This window comes from Gadus chalcogrammus, chromosome 14, assembly GCF_026213295.1.
Source record: "Gadus chalcogrammus isolate NIFS_2021 chromosome 14, NIFS_Gcha_1.0, whole genome shotgun sequence".
Taxonomy (NCBI): domain Eukaryota; kingdom Metazoa; phylum Chordata; class Actinopteri; order Gadiformes; family Gadidae; genus Gadus; species Gadus chalcogrammus.
The window spans coordinates 17,545,368-17,564,849 of record NC_079425.1 but is presented as its reverse complement, the minus strand read 5'-3'; the positions used below and the strand labels follow the sequence as shown (position 1 = coordinate 17,564,849).

The 19,482-nt window shown below is 47.0% G+C and overlaps 1 protein-coding gene across 11 annotated transcripts in view; it reads left to right on the top strand.

The window, feature by feature from the left end:
• The window catches only part of LOC130403202 (transducin-like enhancer protein 3-B), a 27,756-nt gene extending 8,369 nt beyond the window's left edge, over window positions 1-19,387 (top strand). Inside the window, exons 6-22 of one of the 11 annotated variants that reach the window (XM_056607426.1) lie at window positions 753-815; window positions 1,173-1,214; window positions 1,304-1,342; window positions 6,626-6,829; window positions 7,276-7,335; window positions 10,185-10,307; window positions 10,849-10,899; window positions 11,152-11,307; window positions 12,230-12,365; window positions 12,469-12,644; window positions 13,196-13,272; window positions 13,542-13,791; window positions 15,000-15,247; window positions 16,016-16,163; window positions 16,528-16,678; window positions 17,345-17,421; window positions 17,883-19,387. In XM_056607426.1, coding sequence (XP_056463401.1) covers window positions 753-815; window positions 1,173-1,214; window positions 1,304-1,342; window positions 6,626-6,829; window positions 7,276-7,335; window positions 10,185-10,307; window positions 10,849-10,899; window positions 11,152-11,307; window positions 12,230-12,365; window positions 12,469-12,644; window positions 13,196-13,272; window positions 13,542-13,791; window positions 15,000-15,247; window positions 16,016-16,163; window positions 16,528-16,678; window positions 17,345-17,421; window positions 17,883-17,990 — 2,109 coding nt within the window. In that variant the 3' untranslated portion in view covers window positions 17,991-19,387. Of the gene's footprint in view, window positions 1-752; window positions 816-1,172; window positions 1,278-1,303; window positions 1,343-6,622; window positions 6,830-7,275; window positions 7,336-10,184; window positions 10,308-10,848; window positions 10,900-11,151; window positions 11,308-12,229; window positions 12,366-12,468; window positions 12,645-13,195; window positions 13,273-13,541; window positions 13,792-14,999; window positions 15,248-16,015; window positions 16,164-16,527; window positions 16,679-17,344; window positions 17,422-17,882 lie in introns of all 11 variants that reach the window. The other 10 variants (XM_056607425.1, XM_056607432.1, XM_056607431.1 and 7 more) reach the window with 10 other exon arrangements.
• Window positions 19,388-19,482: the final 95 nt, after the last annotated feature.

The window sequence follows — 19,482 nt, the reverse complement described above, 5'->3', positions numbered from 1 at the left end:
CAAATCAATTAGTTCACCTTTCCTGCTTCGGTCAAACCACATTACTCTGCTTTCAAATCAGAGCAGTTTTTTTTTAATACATCCCTATTCCTCTTCTCTCCACCTCTCCAGTTTCATTCATCTCCCCCTTTGTCCTGTTCTATGCGTTTGTGCTTCTCCCCCCCCACTCCCTCATCTCCTCTCGGTGGAAACCGGAGCTTTCTTAAAAAGGGCAAATGGATATGGCGTGTCGGGTCCATTGGACATTTGGATGCTGCGCATCTATTTTTCCATCCCGTGCTCCGTAAAGTGCTCCTCGTTCACTCGGGTACCCGGGTATCCTCTTACACTCCAGACTCTCTTTCTATCCCGGCTTGTTCTCGGCAAGCCAGCAAGAGCCCTGATGGATAAGGCCGGCGAGTTAGCTTGTCTGGCCCCAGACCCCAGCTCCCTCCACGGGCAGTAATTGTGAAGTATGGCCCTGATTAGCCTCTCTCCAGCCAGATGGCATTAGCATATTTGAGCCTCCTAATGAAATAAGGCCCCATCTACCAGAGGGCAGGACAGAGGAAGGACCAAATGCGATCAGGGACGGCTCGCATTTAGTTAACAATTACGGGGAGCAGATGGACTTTTAGACAGAGACATTTTTTTATTTCTGTTTGAAGTGTTTTGAGTATTTGTATGCTTCTGAGAAATATATCTATGGAAGTCACTTTTGTTGTGCGAGTACCTATAGTCGCTGATGATGTATTCTCTCTCTTCTCTTACAGACTGAGATTGCCAAGCGTCTCAATGCAATCCTGGCTCAGATTATGCCTTTCTTGTCACAAGAGGTAAGAATGCCAAGAGAAATCTATTTTTATTTATTTTATTTGTACAAGAAAAGCACATGTGTTTATGTAATGGACATTTAGACAGTTCTGTGGAACACGAAAATGACCAATGGGCGTCCATATAGTCACTGCCAATCGAGCATTGTACTTATTAGCTACAGATTGTGTCAGACAGTGTTGCAATTAATATAACTGTAGTACAATGTAGCAGTTAGCTGACTTGGTCCGTTTACTACTGATGTTGTGTGGGTATTGTGTTAGGGGAAGCTAATATTTTTTTTATCAGTTTTTTACTCAGGGGTAACATAATGTAATGTTTTAATATGTGTGTATGTGTCTGTATGTGTGTTTGGGCAGCACCAGCAGCAGGTGGCCCAGGCTGTAGAACGAGCTAAACAGGTGACTATGACCGAGCTGAATGCCATCATCGGGGTACGTGGACTTCCCAATCTGCCCCTAACCGTGTGTATACTCTTTTTTTTCTTCAGTTCACCTCGGATTCAGGGGGGCAAATCTGCACACAAACAGTGAGTGGTAGCTCTTAGTCAGTGGAGACTTTTTTTTCAGACGGCATTAGGGTATTTGCGATAAGCTAGCGATTAGCAGTCAGATTGTATGGTGGGAAGGGCATCACATTTGAAATTTGTTGGGAGTTCACATAGCCAACAATTTAGATCTTCTCCGTTTTTAAAGTACTTACGGCAGCATAATCACCCACTATAGTCGTGCAGATTGGCCCCCGTTTCTGTTGGTTTATAAAGTTTTGAATGAATGTTTGCATTGTTTGTGAAATTGTGATGATAATCATAGTAACAAAAGGAAGAAACATAATAATGGGTGAAGTGTGGCGAATTAAGTGGCATCTGGCAAGACAGACTTGGCATAAATGAATTATAAAGGCCATAAGTGTTTATAGTTTGTATAGTATGTATCCCATGGGAATAAGAATGGCTGTTTTCTCATTACCTTAGAATGAGTACTTTATATCTACATAGGGAGTAGGTAATCTGCCAGGCCCTGCCATGTTTCCATAGTAGCCCTGAATGGACCAACGGCTCTGGAGACAACTCGTTTTCGATAGAAACAAGTTTCACTTAAATGATCTAGTAAAGAGAATAGTAAGGGGGTTATATATTCAGTTGGTTGTCTTCTGCAGCCTCACCGCTGGATGCCACTAAATTCTACGCTTTGCACCTTTAACTGGCATGAACATTGAGTGCTCAATAATTGAATAAAAGGCTTGGAATGGGTAGATAAGAAAATATATATATATATTAAGATCACATTACACAAAAAAAGTTTATAAAGGTTTCATCACATCTCATGCAGTAGTGACAGTGTGATTTTTGGCAGGTCAGGCAGGCTCACCGCTTATGATTAAGCATGTGTCAGGCCATGATCAGATCAGTGTTTGTCTCCGATTTCAGACTTTGCCTGGACTGCTTTAATTGGATAAGAGGTTGCAGCCAGCAGCCTTGCCCCTACCTCTGACCCAATAGCATTAGGGAATCCAAGTGGCTAAGATACCAGATAGTATCATGGCTGGAACAGGGATTTGCGTGGTACGCACCCGGGTTGAGCATGAGTCCTAAGACTCGAGGGCTGGATGTTTCCTCAGTTGTTGCATGAGCTAAGTTAGTATAGACGATGCCCCGTTTTTTTATAAATAAAAGAATGCAAAGGTAAAAATTAGGTCAGATACTGCTGACTCAATATCACAGGTCTAGCCCTGAATCCGACCATGTGGTTGACCCTACCCATCCACCTCCAGGCTGTCAACAGGATAGCCAGTGATTGGTTTCCCCCAACCACCCAATCTCTCTCTCTCTCTCTCTCGCTCTGAGATCGACACCATCTGTTCTCGTTTAGAAGCTAAAAGGGGCCTGCTGGTTTCCAATACCCAGATGGAGGGCTTGGGCCTTTTGATTGGCCCTCTCGGTCATAGTGGTGAGCCAGCGGCTAGGCGCTAGTAGTAGAGGTCCCGTCTAATCGGAGGCAGATATCGAGATTCAATTAACGGGAAATGAGCCAGGAGCTCCAGCCCCCCTTACACCCTCACCCAAGCCCTGTTTCCAAGATAATTACTTCTGGTGTTTTCAAATGACTGTCTCAGCGCTGGCTGCTTCCTGTCCCCATGCTCCATTAAGACAGGCACGCAGACACCCGCTCCACCTTCTTGCCAGAAACACACACACACACTTTATAAAAATGTGTGTGTGAGAACACATGCAAGGAAAGAAATGGTTTAATTAGTTGGAAGACATGGCAGGTGATCAATCTTGTGGGTGTGTGTGTGTGTGTGAGTGTGTTTGTGTGTGTGGGGTTGTGTGTGTCCGTGTGCGCCTGCCAGCCTGCTACAGTAGTCCTCATAAGTGCGGTGTAATTCCCTGCTGGATGGCTGCCAGGAGGGGCCCCCAGGTGCTATGTGTCACGGTGTTATGTGAGGGAATGCAGGACCTTTCACCCTGTCCCACACCACAGTAAAGGTGACTGTTGGCCAATAAACAATACATTGCTTTAGCGCTTCCGGCCCCTACCCGCAGATGCCTGCCCCCTCAAAGCACACAGAGACCATTATGTGTGGCCTTTCATTGAACAGGGAATTAAAAAAACATGTCGCCCTCTAAAACATAAGCGTATTTTTGGTAATTTGTTCAGGTCGAGGAATGGTAATTGTTGTGGCAAAACGGAGGCTGTAATTTGATTGCATGTTTTGACGCGTCAACAGCATTGCACATTTTTTATCAACTATCAAAAAACAGGGAGAATAAGTATGTGTACTTGGTACCCTCAGGTGCATTGGAACTTAATCTAAGAGTTTGCTTTAGGTAATATTTCAGATCATTCCTCATTTGTTAGAAACACCCTAGCCACCCGGTCAGCTATTGAGTGAGTGAAATGCTCTGCCAGAATATATTTTCTGGTTGATTGCGCCTCCCTCTGTTTCAGACTGTTAAGAGTTTGGACTGCTCCTGGCTCATTTCTGGCCAATCATGGTATTATTTCTATCCCTTAGTTTTGGGTGTTTTTATTTGTAATGTCTTTCTCTCTTCTGTTCTATTCTGCATCCCTCAAATCATACCTACAGCAGCTTTAAGACTGGATTGTTGTTTGATAATGGTGAGAAAGCCAGTAACTGTCGGCATTTAATCTTATCTATCAACTACCACAGTCCTTGGGTCTATTTCTTATCTGCCGGAGACAGAACGTCAACCTTTACAATACCCACTTATCGTTTTTTTTTTTCCTTGCTTGACCTCACACTTTGTTTGCAGGGAGCCAAGTCTTTTTGGTTTGCATACATTGCTCTTCAAACGTGATCACGTGTGAGCCACACCTGACTAAACATTAGTCAATGAGGTTTAGTCATAAGCACAGGTCACTATTTCAGACGACAAAGTGCTTTTGCCTCTCCCTCACGTAAAGGGGGATCACAGTTCCCGTTGCGTTGACATAGTGCTGTGTCAGCTGCAGCTTGTTGGGCATATAACTTGACAAGCTTCACCTGCTACCACTGTTTTTAACCATGGTTTGAACAGTATCAGAATAAGCTACCGCCGTAGTTCATTGCTTATTCACCTAGCCTTAATTGTAAATGTGTATAAAACAAAGAGTGGTGGACAAAGAGTGAAGGAATGAATTTGGCTCTCCTGTGTGCATGCTATTTGGAAAGGGGGAGGACAAACGTTCATTTTTCATCCTTTGCTTTTGTTGAATTCCTCCAGTCTTTAGGCATTTTTCTGTGACTTCATGCACGGTACAGTGAAGAGAGACTAAAAGTGTGTTGAAGAAGAGGGGGAAAGACTTGCGCCATTGGACCGCTGGTGGGCATCGAAACTTCCTCATGGCGGATTGCCTACGTGGTTAGCGAGCTAGTGTGTTGAGCATCTAGCCGCATTGTTCTTAGTTAACTATTTTGAAACCGTTAACTTAATAATAGCGGCACTATCTGCTTAAGCAAGAGGGCCGTAGAACAATAAACCGATGCTACGACTACATAAATGTTTGATGGGTAAGAGATTAGATTATAAAATGACCTCCATAAAAGAGCAAAACATGGCACTGACAAGAGAATCGTAAATCACAGTCAACAGGAATGGTTTTTCGGGGCAGCCTTTCAGAGATAAAGGCTGTTATGTTTCCCTAGCCTGACCTCCCATGGCAGGTCGTTGGGGAAAGGGAAACTGGCAATGGTTTCCAGACTTGTTAGCTCCGCTGTCAGCCCGTCTGGGTTTAGCGCTCATTCTGCCCGGTTCTGCAGGGAGTCTGCTTCACCTGGTTACCTTTTTAATTGCATGTTTCCCGTGGAAGTTGTGTAAGCCCAGACGGCATTTTGCACTTAATGAAAAAAGAAACGGGGAAAAAAACACAGATAAGTGTGAGACGAAGCCAGGCTCCTTAACCGTGAACACTGAAATGGAAGCAATTTATTTTCCTCTTCTTTTTTTTTTTCATTGCTTTCAACGCCGCCGTACTTTCCCTTTTTTTTTTTTTTTCTCTTTTTTTCTGTTCTCTCGCTCTATTCAGCAATGGTCTGCTAATGAGGCTTCTTGATGATCATCCCCGCATGCTTTTCTCATTAGGCACACTCAACGGGGATGTCGCTGCTTCAATCCCTCGCTCTCTTTCATTCCCTTGTTATTTTCTGATTCTTAACCTCCCTCCCCTACTATCTCACTCACTTTATTTTTTTCTCCTCCCCTCGCTCGTCGTTCTCATTTTTTATCGCTTTCATCACAACAAGGCCTAGGCACGGCGCACCGGTTCAATATCGATTTGGCAATGCTGCAGCTACGTGGCTTATCCGTTTTACCGCTGTGGGTCTAGCACAACATAATGAGCCTTTTGAATAATGGCTTTGTTTTTAGTTTTTTATTCTGCTTGGGGACAAAGCTTAATCCCCCATAAAGACTTTAGATATACACCGGTCTCCTTGGTTTCCTTCATGTTCCCCAAATATGGCTGTTGGGCTTGTTGATAAGCTAAAAATCTTCTAGCTAGCTAGGATTGTTTTTCTCCCAGTATTGTCTCTGCCTTTGTTGCCTCTCAGAGGCAGTTGATGGATGGGCTAAGTGTTATTTAACCTGGTTTTAAAGTACTCTCTTCCCTGTCGGTTGAGTGGATGTTTTAACTCCTGTCCATCTTTGCACTCCTTTGTCTCCACTCCTACAGACGATAAGGTGCGTGGGTGCGCGCGTGTGTGTGTGTGTGTGTGTGTGTGCGTGTGTGTGTGCGTGTGCGTGTTCTCCGGTGTCTGCTTAACATCATACAACGGGAGGGTTGGCTGAGCTCTCCTAGTTCACCAGGGGAATTGTACTTGAGAGATATTGAGGTTTTAAGATGGTGTAGGGCAGAAACCAGAGTAGTTTGGCTGCAGGAACTACCAAACGTGAACCTAGAGCACCAACCCAAAGCCTTTTTTGTTTTAGATTTTTCTTCAACGCCTAATAACGTGACATGCATAGGGGAACGCCTTGACGGGTATCCCATTGGTACCAGAAATTTGACTGGAAATGTCATTGTTCGACGCCTGGCGCATAGAATTATTATGCCCTGTTGCTGGTTATTGATAGATGTATCGATTTTCTTGGGTTTCTTCATGGAAAGGGTGTTGAAAGAGAGAGGGAATGAAATGAACCCAGGTTAGCCCACTTCCAGGTTCAGGTGGAGCGTCTTGAGCAGCCAAGCTGCGCCATGTCCCAAACAGAACAATGAACATGCATCACGTCAGTCATGGACTCTCTTCCCAGCCCGACCCACTTGTCCTGTCTTCTGTTTCCCCCCCCCTCCCCCCTCCTCTGCTACAGCAGCAGCAGCTCCAGGCCCAGCACCTCTCTCACGCTGCCCACGGGCCTCCCATCCAGTTGCCCCCCCACCCGTCAGGCCTCCAGCCCCCAGGCCTGCCCCCTGTGACCGGAGCGGGCTCCGGCCTGCTGGCCCTGGGGGCCCTGGGCAGCCAGGCCCATCTGCCTGTCAAGGATGAGAAGAACCACCACGACCTGGAGCACAGAGGTGAGGAGAAGCACCGCCGGCCGCACGGAAACACGGCGTCGTCCACGGGAACACTCCCAGGGCTGGGGACACATTACGTATGCACGAGGGTCAGGTTCCAAACTAGAAACGCACACGGTGGGAGTACACTCCTTCTGGGCTGACTGACATTTGTTTTTATTACATTTATTTTTCTGTCGGTGTGGAGGTATTTTAGTGGAGGGGGAGGCTGCAGCGACGCATGGCGGTGTAGATGGGCTGTGTTGGTAGAGTGGGAGGTTGTCACGCTGCATTTCGGTGTCGAGAACAAGACTACAGCGATTATCGTCCAGGCGCTTAACCGCCTGGACGATATCCAGGCGGCGTGCCTCGCCTGTGGTTGTGGACGGGTGTACTTTTGTAGATTCCTACTGTAGCCCACTGTTAATCCTTCCATACTAACTCGTGTTTTAATTTTTTCCCTCTTGGTCCGTCATCCTTTCACTCTCCACTGGCCATTCCCCTGGTGAAAGAGCGCGAGTCAAGTACGGTACGTTCCCTGTCCTTTTAAGTTCCTTCCATGTCTATTTTTTTTTGTTTTACATGTCCTTACTAAGTCCCCTTTGTTCCTTGTGCTGAGCTCCTTTTGGCATGCGAGTACCACATGTTAACCCCTTCTCCCTGTGTAAAAGCCCAACGGTGCGGGGCGTAGCTCTGCTAAGCTCACCAAAATCAAATAACAAAATGATTCAACTGCGGCCAGTTCTAAAGGCACTATCGGATCCATCTGGAAAATGGGTCCCATCACTGGCGGCGGATTAGCGCCCCGACGGCGTCTTTAATTTCAGCACAATTAAAAGGGACTTTGCATGTCCTCGTCCGCCCCCCATGGATTTACTGTATTCTGTGTCGGGGTCCACCATCCGGCTTTCTCTTCTCCTTGGCTTGTTTATTGATCGTACCATTCATTCACGGCTCTACTTTCCCTCCCCCCCTTCTTCTGGTGGACTATATCGGCCTCCTTTATTTGTCTTTATTTATCTCACTGCTGTAGCTTTGTCTCTCTCTCTCTCTCTCTCTCCCTCTCCCTCTCCACCTCTCACTGCTCTGCTCTACGTCTGAAGTCTTTGTTTATTAGATGGCCAGAATCTCTCCTTCACTCAGCGCTCACCGATTGAGTTGCTACCGAGTGTCCAGCCTGAATGGGCCCACCCATGTCTATAACAGGAAACAGTAACCGTCTACCTCCTCCAACTCACTGCTGATTAGAAACGTCACACTCACACAGACGCACACTTTCGACACAGACACACTGACGCACAAGTTCTCTTTGGGTCATGGGATAGGGATCGGCAGGGTTAATGTGCTCCAAGAGACACCCGTCACAGGCGGGTGGCGTCCTTCTACAGGGACAACCTTCCGTCCTCAGGTTACGCGCTCGGTTGCTGGAACTTCACTTGTATCGCCGCAGTAGATTCTTTAGTCGATGGAGCGATTCTTTTTTTGTTTACACAATTGGGACATTCATGTCTGTATTTGGAGGAAGGATTGAATGGTGGTAATTGGCGGGGTTGGCGTTGAGGGGTTTTGTGTCCGTGTGTGTTTGTGTGTCAGATTATTTGTGTGACGTCCAAGAGGAGGGCCCCACAGCGGTCTCGCGGCAACGTGCCACCGAACACTGATCGGCTCTGTCTCTCTCTCTGTCTCTGTCTCATCTTATCCGCATTCTGATGTCCCCCCCCCCTCTGCTCACGCTGGTGAAGGCTGGGATTTGTCAGGCTGTTGAACAGTATTGGCATGGCACATTAAATAAAACTGCACTGGCTTCAAGGCTCTCTTTCACTCTCGCTTTCCCTCACACACGCACGCACGCGCGCACACCGGTGCACCTGCGCTCATGTACACACAAAGGCACATAGACACTCGTGTGGGCGCGAGAACCCTCCGCCTGTCTGGCTGGTTGGCAGATCCAACGCATCAGTGGCCAGACTATAAAAAAAGACGGGAAGAAAAGCCTCCTCTGCAGTTTCTGAGCGTGTGCCAGCCCGGGCCGGCCATGCCCACTAGCAGGGAGCTAACTCAACCTGGCTTCCAAGTCCATTCTCTGTTTTTGGCCTGGTTTTTGGCTTCGGTTTTATTTCTCTCTTTTTCTCTCTTTGTCACTCTCTTGGCCCTTTTCTGAGGCACCGTTTTGTCCGCTCTCTTTGTTGCCATTCACATGCCACTCTTGATCAAGTTCCCCGGGTTGGCGGATGAGAGGCGACTGTGCCCCCGTCTCTCCTTCTCCCTCTTCCTTTACTTCCTTCCTCGCATTTCACAAGGACTCTCACTCACGCAGTTCATCGCTTGCTTTTTCACTCACGACTATGTCCTTTTGAAGCCACTCACACACGGGTTCCTGTTCTTTGACTCACACACACGCACACGCACACATACAATGGCTCCTCTTATCCATGCTGTTTTGGTTGGCGTTTGCCTGTTGCCCGAGTTGCTCTTTTTTATTTGGATGAGCTGTGTGTCATCAGGTATGCGTGTCATATTCACATAACTTGGTTCCAGTTTAAAACCCATGCTTCACATAGCTTTGAGCAACATAGCCTGCTTTTTTTATCATATATTTTCCCCTTGTAAACACCCGTGTGTTTGTGTGTGTTTGCTCAATGTCTTATTTTGTCTCATCACATTGGCTGTGTTTTTACACCGTGCACCAGCAACAAGCACACATGTTAGCTCAGCTGAACTCCGTCCCCCTCCCCTCCCCTCCCCTCCCCTCCCCTCCCCTATCACCATGCCTCAGTGGCTTAGCTGTTGGCTGGCTAGAGCCTTCCCACAATCCTCCACTTCCCCTCTCAGACGGCATTAGGTTGCTTGCTCCATGGTCGCTATTGTGCAGTCTGGAGCCACAAGTGAAATCCACAGCCAGTTCTTTTCATTCAGTGGTGGTCTCTCCCAGGTCTACTAACACTCCCGGGTTGATTGGTGATCACATGTAAAGCATATCAATATAAAGGATCCGAACCAAATGCAAACCAGTTCGCTTAGCTCTCTCTTTCTCTCTCTCTCTCTCTCGTGTTTTTTTTTTGTCAAAGCAGCAATGCAGAATCTTTATCTATACTATATCTATTAAATGAATTTAAATGTATTGACGAGGAAAATCATGTGGGGTTTAGGCCCATGACCCTACAATCATCATAAACTCACTAATTCTGAGCTAGCTGAGTTTATTAGCTGGCTTTGAGATGTATACTAATATAAAGATTTTCTTAAAGATACATGGTAGGTGGGCAGTGGATACACGGTTGTGGTTATATTACGTCATTAGATCCTCTTGGCGGTTGGTTTAAAATAAAGCAGATGGACTGTGGCTAACGTGATGCTTGTTGTTGTGTTGCCGGGCAGAATAACTCGGTGTCGCCGTCGGACAGCCTGCGCGCGGCCAGTGAGAAGCACCGCGGCTCCTCGGACTACGGCTTGGACAACAAGAAACGAAAGGTGGACGACAAGGACAGCATGAGTCGATACGTGAGTGCTCCCGCCATTTTCTCTCTCTCTCTCTCAGCAGCCGTGGAATTCGAAACAACACTACCTGCCAGACTATGTTGCATTTGTAGCACTTAAAGAAATTATAGTATTATTGAGGTGTGTGTTTGGACACAATAGGGCTAGGTTTTTTTTTTGTCAATTGATCAAACTTTTATTTTCTTTCGATTTAATCATTTAGTCCACAAGTTACCAGAGTTCAAAGTCTTAAATCTGCTAGCGTATTTGACAAGCAGCCACGAAAAAACAATTTTTTTCCTCTTACAATGATCTATGAACCAAATATTTGAATTGCAACATTAAGCAGCAAATATTTGTTATTTGTACGCGAATGATTAAGCGAATATCAAAATTGGAATAGATTCGATTTCTGTTGTTCCACTTATCGAATCACTGACTAATCATTGTTGCCCTATCATGAGCGTCATACTTTGTTATACTTGGATCGAGTTGATCGTAGTCCACTGCAGATATAGGTTTCTGTATATAAGGCGTGCTGAGTGTGCTATATCCTCCCCTACAGGACAGTGATGGAGAGAAGAGCGATGATTTGGTGGTGGATGTGTCCAATGAGGTGAGGATCCGGTAAACTACACACAGCTGATGCACCTAACTTACACCTAATGTGTAGAATTGGTTGTTCCACAACTAATTAGTTGTTCCTGAAAGTCTTCCTGTGTCTGTTTGTATAATTTGCCCACGTGGCTCCCAGTTGTTTGACTCCCAAATAGGCCTTTGGCTTTCCTCTGGTCTGTTGGCTCAGAGTCCTTGTGTTTGTATCTCTTGTTATTTCACTCTGTGTCCCGCGCTCTCTCTCCGTCTCTAGGACCCGGCCACGCCCAGGGCTAGCCCCGCCCACTCGCCGCCAGAGAACGGTCTGGACAAATCGCGGGTGCTGAAGAAGGACGGCGGGCCCAACAGCCCCGCCTCGGTGACGTCGTCGGGGAGCACGCCCTCCTCCAAAGCCAAGGACCACGCCCACGTGAGTCTGCCGATGAGGTGGCCGTAGACGAGGAAGAGGAGTGGGCTCAGATGGTTAGATGGGGGCGGGAGAGTAAAGCAGCTTTGGTCAAGTGCCCAAGTGGACGGCACAGGCTTACCCCGCAGGGCGGGCAGAGGGCGGTGTATCATCGGGGTGGGGGATTGATCCCTGATGACCCCTGATCTCCTTTAATAGCTTAGCCAATAAATGGCAATTTCTACCTAGGGTCCTCCCCTCCCCCAAGCAATAAGTAGCCCCCGAGGCGCAGCGGCACCGGAGCAGTCGACTCTGGTCCGTCTTCCCTAATCCCCTCCGTCTTTTTTATCCTTTAATCTATCGCTCCACTCCGTCTCAGAGACGCATTACACAGCTGTACGGCCGGCGGTCCACGGTGCTCTGTGGGATGTAATGACCAGGTAGCCTGACGCCAGCTCTCAGAGCTGCGCAATGGCCGCCTCCGCCTCCCCTGCAACGCTGTAGCTCTCATTCTCTGTGGCTCAATTAGGGCCGTTCACCCGAGGAAGTTCCCGTTTTCTCCCGGGATCGGCAAAGACAAATTAAGAGGAGGCGTTCAGCTTGTTTCCAGACTGAATGCTAAGCAAAGGGTTCAACTATGTGCCGATATGACCCCCGATCCATATGCACACCAGCCCATGCAAACGCACGTATGCACACGCGCGCAGACACGGCCTGTAATAAAGTGTCAGTGCAGGATTGGATTAAGCAGTGCCTTTGGCTCGGCTCCCCTCAGGATTTCCTTTATCCACCGGGGGCCACTCTCCACTCTCCGCAGGGGATTGTTTTCCAGCCCTCCTGGGCAAAGGGTTTTTCAGGACACGGTTGCGTTGTCGATCCTTCGGGGTTAAAATGAGAAAATACCAAAAGATTGCTCGAGCTAAAGGAGAATCTCCTCTCCCCCTAGAACGACAAGTCGTCCACGCCGGGGCTGAAGTCCAACACCCCGACACCCAGGAACGAGGCCCCCACACCCGGCACCAGCTCAACACCCGGACTACGGCCCCTCGCCATGGGCAAGCCCCCGGGCATGGACGCCATCGGTACACTTGACACACGCACGCCATACACACGCCCTGATAAACACACGCCTCAATGGATAAATATCTGATGCCTGTCGTGCCTTGGTGATTCCCGCCTCCTCAGCTGCTCCTGCGCTGCGCACGCCGCTGTCCATCGCCGGCTCCTACGGCGCGCCCTTCGCAATGATGGGCCACCACGAGATGAACGGCGCCCTGACTAACCCCGGGGTGTACGCCGGCCTTCACATCTCGCCGCAGATGAGCGCTGCCGCGGCGGCCGCCTATGGCCGCTCGCCGATGGTCAGTTGTGAATTGTCTTGCTGTCGTCTCATCGGTTTCCCTTTACGAGTGGGGAGTAAGGTAGCTGGTAGCTTGACTGTCAGAGTCGTCTTTGAACCGAAACAGCGAGGGGCTAAACAAGACTATTGTATAACACTGCCAAAATCTGCTTCTCGCCGTTGTTGGACATTTTGTAAGCCATGCCAAGCGCAAATAGTTGAACATACGTTTAACTATTAAGCACGATAAAAGAAAAAAAGGCAGAAAAACCGGAGGCATCATTCAATAAGTGCTAGGCACAGGTGCGGGGTACCACAAAAAAAACAATGGTGACGTGGGCGTTTTGTTTGATCAACCCCTAAAGCAAAAATGTGATTAGCATTGTAATCTAGGCCTTTGAAGAAAAATGTACCTTCATATGTAAGCAACAGAGCTTCCCTGGGGCACAGCCTGCTGCAGAACTAGACCAGCCATGTCTGCACATTTCACTGTTAGCTTAGCGGCATTTTAGCATTGCAGGCTAATAGCTTGTTTGCTAACGTTGGGCTCCTCTCCCCCTGCTGCATGCATAGGCCGGATTTGATCCCCATTCTCACATGAGGGCCCCAGGCATCCCCGCCAGCCTCACCTCCATCTCTGGGGGTAAACCGTAAGTACCTGCCATCTTGTTCTCGTGTTTCCGCAAACGGACCCGTTTTCACAGTTTGGTGTTCAGCATTAAACTTTGGAATGCGAATGGTGAGGGAAAAGTGGCTCTTTTAAAAAGTGTGTGGTTATGGAGAAAAAAACAAACTGAAAACCAAGCGGCTGTTGGAAGGCCCTTTTAATAAATGAAAAAAGCTAATGCATGTCATGTTTCAAGCCGTCGGCTGTACATCGCATTGACCCCTTGACCCCTTGACCCTCCCCCTGGGCCAGGGCTTATTCTTTTCACGTGAGCGCGGACGGCCAGATGCAGCCGGTGCCCTTCCCTCCGGACGCGCTGATTGGTCCCGGCATCCCGCGGCACGCGCGGCAGATCAATACGCTGAGCCACGGTGAGGTGGTGTGCGCCGTCACCATCAGTAACCCCACCCGCCACGTCTACACCGGCGGCAAGGGCTGCGTGAAGATCTGGGACATCAGCCAGCCGGGCAGCAAGAGCCCCGTCTCCCAGCTCGACTGCCTGGTGAGCACCGTCTATTTATAGACATTTTGTTTGGTGCATTACCCTCATTTTCGATTTGAGAATTTTGTTTCACTGTCATGTTTATGTTTAGCATATTTAATACTATTTATACCAAAGTATCTTATATAATAACATGAATAAATTGAATCAGAGAGTCGGTTGATATATTTCATCCACACTTGCTTTCCTCGACTTTAATTGAGATTGGAATTATATCCTATATAATGCAAGAAAAATGCTCGCGTGGGAAAAAGAAATGTAATGTTCTGATCGGCCGACCCCGTCTAACATTACGCCATTACCCTTTCCATTACGTTCTCATAACTACCCCACTCCTGGCTGCTCAGTTTGATGCCTCCACTCTGCCTCCACCCGCACAGCCCATTTAAAGTGAGGTCAGCCTCTGATGGGTTCTTATGGAGCCACCAGGGTGCTGTTTTAATTCACCCAGGAACCTCTGCTTCTCTGATCTCTCACTCTATCTCGCTCGCTCGTCAGCGTCCTGACAGGCTCTCTCTTTCTCTCGTTAAAGCTGACAACTGCAACTTTACTTCTTTTTTTTTTTTTTTACCCTTTGCAGAAAGAGCTGCATTTAAAGAAAGGCAAAATTCACTCGTCAGCGAAAAGCTGCTCTTGTGTATTAAGTAGGGATGGGACTTATCTTCGCTGAAGGAGTTAGTAAAGTTCACTCAACATGCACTAAAGTATGCGCACACACGCTGCCGTACCCCTGCGGCACTGTAATTCACTCGAAGTTTATAGGATCTCTGAGGTGTGCGCTTTCATCTATTCCACCTTGCATCGGTGTAAGGTGCTAATGGGGAGCCTGATCTTCAGTTTTATCTTAGTTTATTGGGATTCCCTACCCTCTGTGATTTCCTCATAATGTATAGTAATTGCATAGTCAAGCTAATCATTTAACCTTTGCTGGAAGTGTAGGAGTTTCCTAGAAATATATTAAACAAAATGAGTAGCAGCACTTTATACTTTAACATCTACTTAAAGGGAAGTAGCTGAAGTTATCACACAAAAATGAGTGGGTTGAAAGACAAAATTAGTCTTAATATGTCTTAATAACGTCCTGCCAGGAAATTGAGGATAGCTGAAACGAGGTGCCCATTAAGGTGGTCACGGTTTGTCTTCTCATCTCGCGTCCTCTGCCCCTTTCATGATGAGCTCTCCCCCCCATCGGTCCGTGTCTCCACCAGAACAGAGATAACTACATCCGCTCCTGCAAGCTGCTGCCCGACGGCCGCACCCTGATCGTGGGCGGCGAGGCCAGCACGCTGACCATCTGGGACCTGGCGTCCCCGACGCCGCGCATCAAGGCGGAGCTGACGTCGTCGGCCCCGGCCTGCTACGCCCTGGCCATCAGCCCCGACGCCAAGGTCTGCTTCTCCTGCTGCTCCGACGGGAACATCGCCGTGTGGGACCTCCACAACCAGACGCTCGTCAGGTCAGAACACGCCTTTTGCCCCGCCTTCTGTTTTGGTCGCCCCCCAGACACGCCTCGTGGTCTGAAAGAAAGCTGTGTGTGTGTGTGTGTGTGTGTGTGTGTGTGTGTGTGTGTGTGTGTGTGTGTGTGTGTGTGTGTGTGTGTGTGTGTGTGTGTGTGTGTGTGTGTGTGTGTGTGTGTGTGTGTGTGTGTGTGTGTGTGTGTGTGTGTGTGTGTGTGTTCGCCATCAGGATGGATATTTCCAGCCGTGTGAAGGGAGTTCTTTCGGTTCTTTGTTTAGCAATAGTGAACTGAAAACATAATGAGCGTCCAGAAAAGCCTTGGAATTATACTATGTTGGGCATTCAGTAGACAGCCAATGCTTTTTACTCATAAATCATGGTTTAAGGTTTAGAAATGAATAAAGCCGTTCAGTGAACCTTCAATGGGTCTCTTTCTCTCTCGAATCGGGTTGGAAAATAGCAAAAATAGCTGTAATCTGATTGGATGCGCTTTGAGGGCTCCACGTCAACTGGTGGCAAAGCTGAAATTGTTTGAACTTTGAGAACAGCATCAGGTTGAAGAATTCGAGAGGTCCGCTACGCCAAGGGTAGGGACAATGCTAAGTTTGGCCTCGGCTCTCAAGTCCAAAGGAATTCAGGGTTAGCAACGCTGGCAACGCTGAACGCACATCATGCGTTTACCAATTCCTAAAAAAATAAAAGAATTCTGAAGAGATTTTAGAAGTGGTTGTGTGTTACTGATGTGTGTGTACCCCTGTAACCCCAGGCAGTTCCAGGGGCACACGGACGGGGCCAGCTGTATCGACATCTCCCACGACGGGACCAAGCTGTGGACGGGGGGCCTGGACAACACGGTCCGGTCCTGGGACCTGAGGGAGGGCCGGCAGCTCCAGCAGCATGACTTCACCTCCCAGGTACACACACACACACACACACACACACACACACACACACACACACACACACACACACACACACACACACACACACACACACACACACACACACACACACACACACACACACACACAGTCCTCCTTGTTCTTAAGTGAAGAGTAGTCATTTATGAGGGTGAGGGTTTCAAAGTGCTACCACTGTATTCCAATCTTTTTCCAATGTCTGAGTCAAAAACTTAACGAAGGATCATTTGGCCAGGCCTTTATGATGCAATCAGGTCTTCATTGCAAAAGAGCACAGTAATATTGGCAGTCGGGGCCCTCATCGTAAGCAGCGACGTACCTGATGCAACCCCTTGACCCACTTTTGTCTGTGCTACAGATCTTCTCGCTGGGCTACTGCCCGACCGGGGAGTGGCTGGCCGTGGGCATGGAGAGTAGCAACGTGGAGGTGCTTCACCACACCAAGCCCGACAAATACCAGCTGCACCTGCACGAGAGCTGTGTTCTGTCCCTCAAGTTCGCCTACTGCGGTAAGTTAATGCGCAAAGAGAGACACGCGCACACACATGCACACAAACACGCGCACACTCCGCACACACACACACAAACACACTCTGTGCTGAAGATTGTTTGTTTAATGCGTTGTGACACACTGATGATTATCATTCCTTGTAGGACACTTCTTGACGGCAAAATATCTGATTTAATGGAGCATGTTCATGGAAAGACACACTGGGAGCGTTAACCAAGCATTTTCGATGAGACAACGAATCCTCATCACTTTTATAGACACATTGTAGGCAAGAACATTAGAGGTCTAAACTTTAAAGGTGTGATATAAGGAAGCAAAAGCGCGAACATCCCGCACTCCGTGCTCACTCCGATCGTGAGCACCAAAAAGGGGTGCTCACGAGCTAGATTGGGAGCCTGTGTCGACAATAGATATCTTTGCTACAGTGGTGGTATAAATGCAAACTAACCTACATTCAAGGATAATTTAGTCTGTTTGTTTATGAACTAATATTAAAGTAAAGAAGGTTATATCATTTGTGACCAAATTGTTAGGATTAATCTTTCCATAACTTAGAAATTGGGCCCAGAGGCCAGCATTTGGTTTTGAAGCTTTAGTTAGTGGTCTCAGTTTGTGTGCTTCATGCGTCCACTTGGCTGTTTCAACTCTCCCGTTGTGTTACCAGGGAAGTGGTTTGTCAGCACGGGGAAGGACAACCTGCTCAATGCCTGGAGGACTCCGTATGGGGCGAGCATATTCCAGGTAAATCATAATGAAAAATACTATACTTTCTGCATGTGCTCTAGTCTCATTTGCCTTGAACTACAAAAATAAAAAGGTTGCTTACCCAACATCATTGCTGCTAATGGGATTGTATTAAATGTTTGTTTTAGGTGACATGGTTTAATATAGATTCCTTTATTTTAGCGGTGTTAAGACATCTAGATCTGAAATTAACAATTCTAGCTGAAGAGAGTTTATTAGTGTATTGAAATGGGATTGCGCACATCACAGTAGTTGGGCCAGCGTTGGCTAGACAGCTAATGGCGTGGTCCCTTGGCAGGAAAACTATTTTATTTATTATTTTTTTCAATACCTGCAATGACCAAAAAGGTCAGTTGCAGAAACCATTTCTGTACATGTTACTCAAGCTAGTCCTAGAAGTAAAATATTATGTACCAATACAGACTTCTAATATTTGTTCTTTTCACGTTGTTGCACAGTCCAAGGAGTCTTCGTCCGTCCTGAGCTGTGACATTTCGGCGGATGATAAATACATCGTGACGGGTTCTGGAGACAAGAAGGCCACGGTCTACGAGGTTATCTACTAGAGCTTCAGCACTTCTCCCGTGTGGGCTGGCCTGTCACCCATCTCCCCTCCGACGGACACGCCCACCCCACCCACCTTCTGCTTCATCCATCAACATTTCGTCGTACGCTTCGGACGATGGCCAGGATCGAAGATTTGGACATAGGATTGGGCAGTCTCAAACGGGAAATGGTTGAAAATATTGCTTGAGTACCCCTGGATTATTTTTTTCTGATATTTGACACTTTGGATTCTGAGGAATTTGGAGGGGGGAGGGGCAGAGTAGTAATTGAATGAAGCCGTGCTTCATCTCTGAGAACCTTTCCTGGACTGCTTGTGAAAATTGTACATAATGGAGTAAATAAGACGTTTTCTATACATGTATACATATATATATATATATATATATAATTATATATATATTTATATATATATATATATCTCATGAATATATATGTATGTATATTTTCATGTCCTGGGTGTACTTGTGGTGGTTTTTTGTTCATGCAAAATATGAGCAAGAGAGCAGAAATTCTGCAGTTTCCCTATTTTTATTTTTTCCCCTGCGTGATGACTTTCTGGAACACATGTAAGTGGTTCTCTGACCGCCAGTAATCAAGTGTGTGTCTTTTCACAATGAGAAATAGAGCACAGAACTTGATTTGGAATGCAAATGGGAATACCTAAAAAAAAATCCCCTTTTGGAACAATGTCCTGAAACTACTATGAAACTACTTAATTCTCAAAACGCAGAGACCAATGGAGGAGGGATCTACAGCAGCCCTGTATGACCTTCCCAGGAGATCAGGGTTCCAGCCTGGGAGAGAGAGGATGTACATTTTAATTAATATTAAATCTTTTCTAAGTGTTCTACTTTGTCAGTGCTCACCTCTTGTCTCGAGTCCTTTTTTTTTTTTTACATCAAATGTTGGATTGAGGGAATCTGTGGGGGGGGGGGGCAGGTTAATGTTTCTGATCCAGACAGAGCGTATCAAGGGGTTTTGGCTGGCAACGTTGTCCTGCCATGTGGATGTGAAGATGATGTGCTGTTGATTCTTGACCAGGTGTTGAATGTAGGCTTCTAGGTCTCTTGGAAAAGCCCTACTGTTGGTTTTCCACAATCAATGTTGACGAAAGGAAGTTGTACAGTGGTTTTGGTACATGTCGGATTTCAAAAGTAAGACGCCAATACTCAACCAATTGGCGGAGAATTTTTTTTCCCTGTATCAATATTGAGTACAAAGGGCCGAGTAGACTCAGATTTTTCACTTGGTTCCTGGTTGAAACGAGGGGAGGAACTCTCCGATTTACACCAAAGTATGTAGCAAATACTGTCGGCACTGAATAGAAATTGTACATTTGTTAATAAATTAATAAACTTTTTTTTTTAGAAGATTTATTTTCTGTCATTTGTATTTTAACTGAGTCCAAAACCCCACTTGAGTATGTTTGAGGTTTTCCATTTGTTAAGACCTTTAGTTCATTTGTGTTAGTCATCAACCGAAGTTTACGGC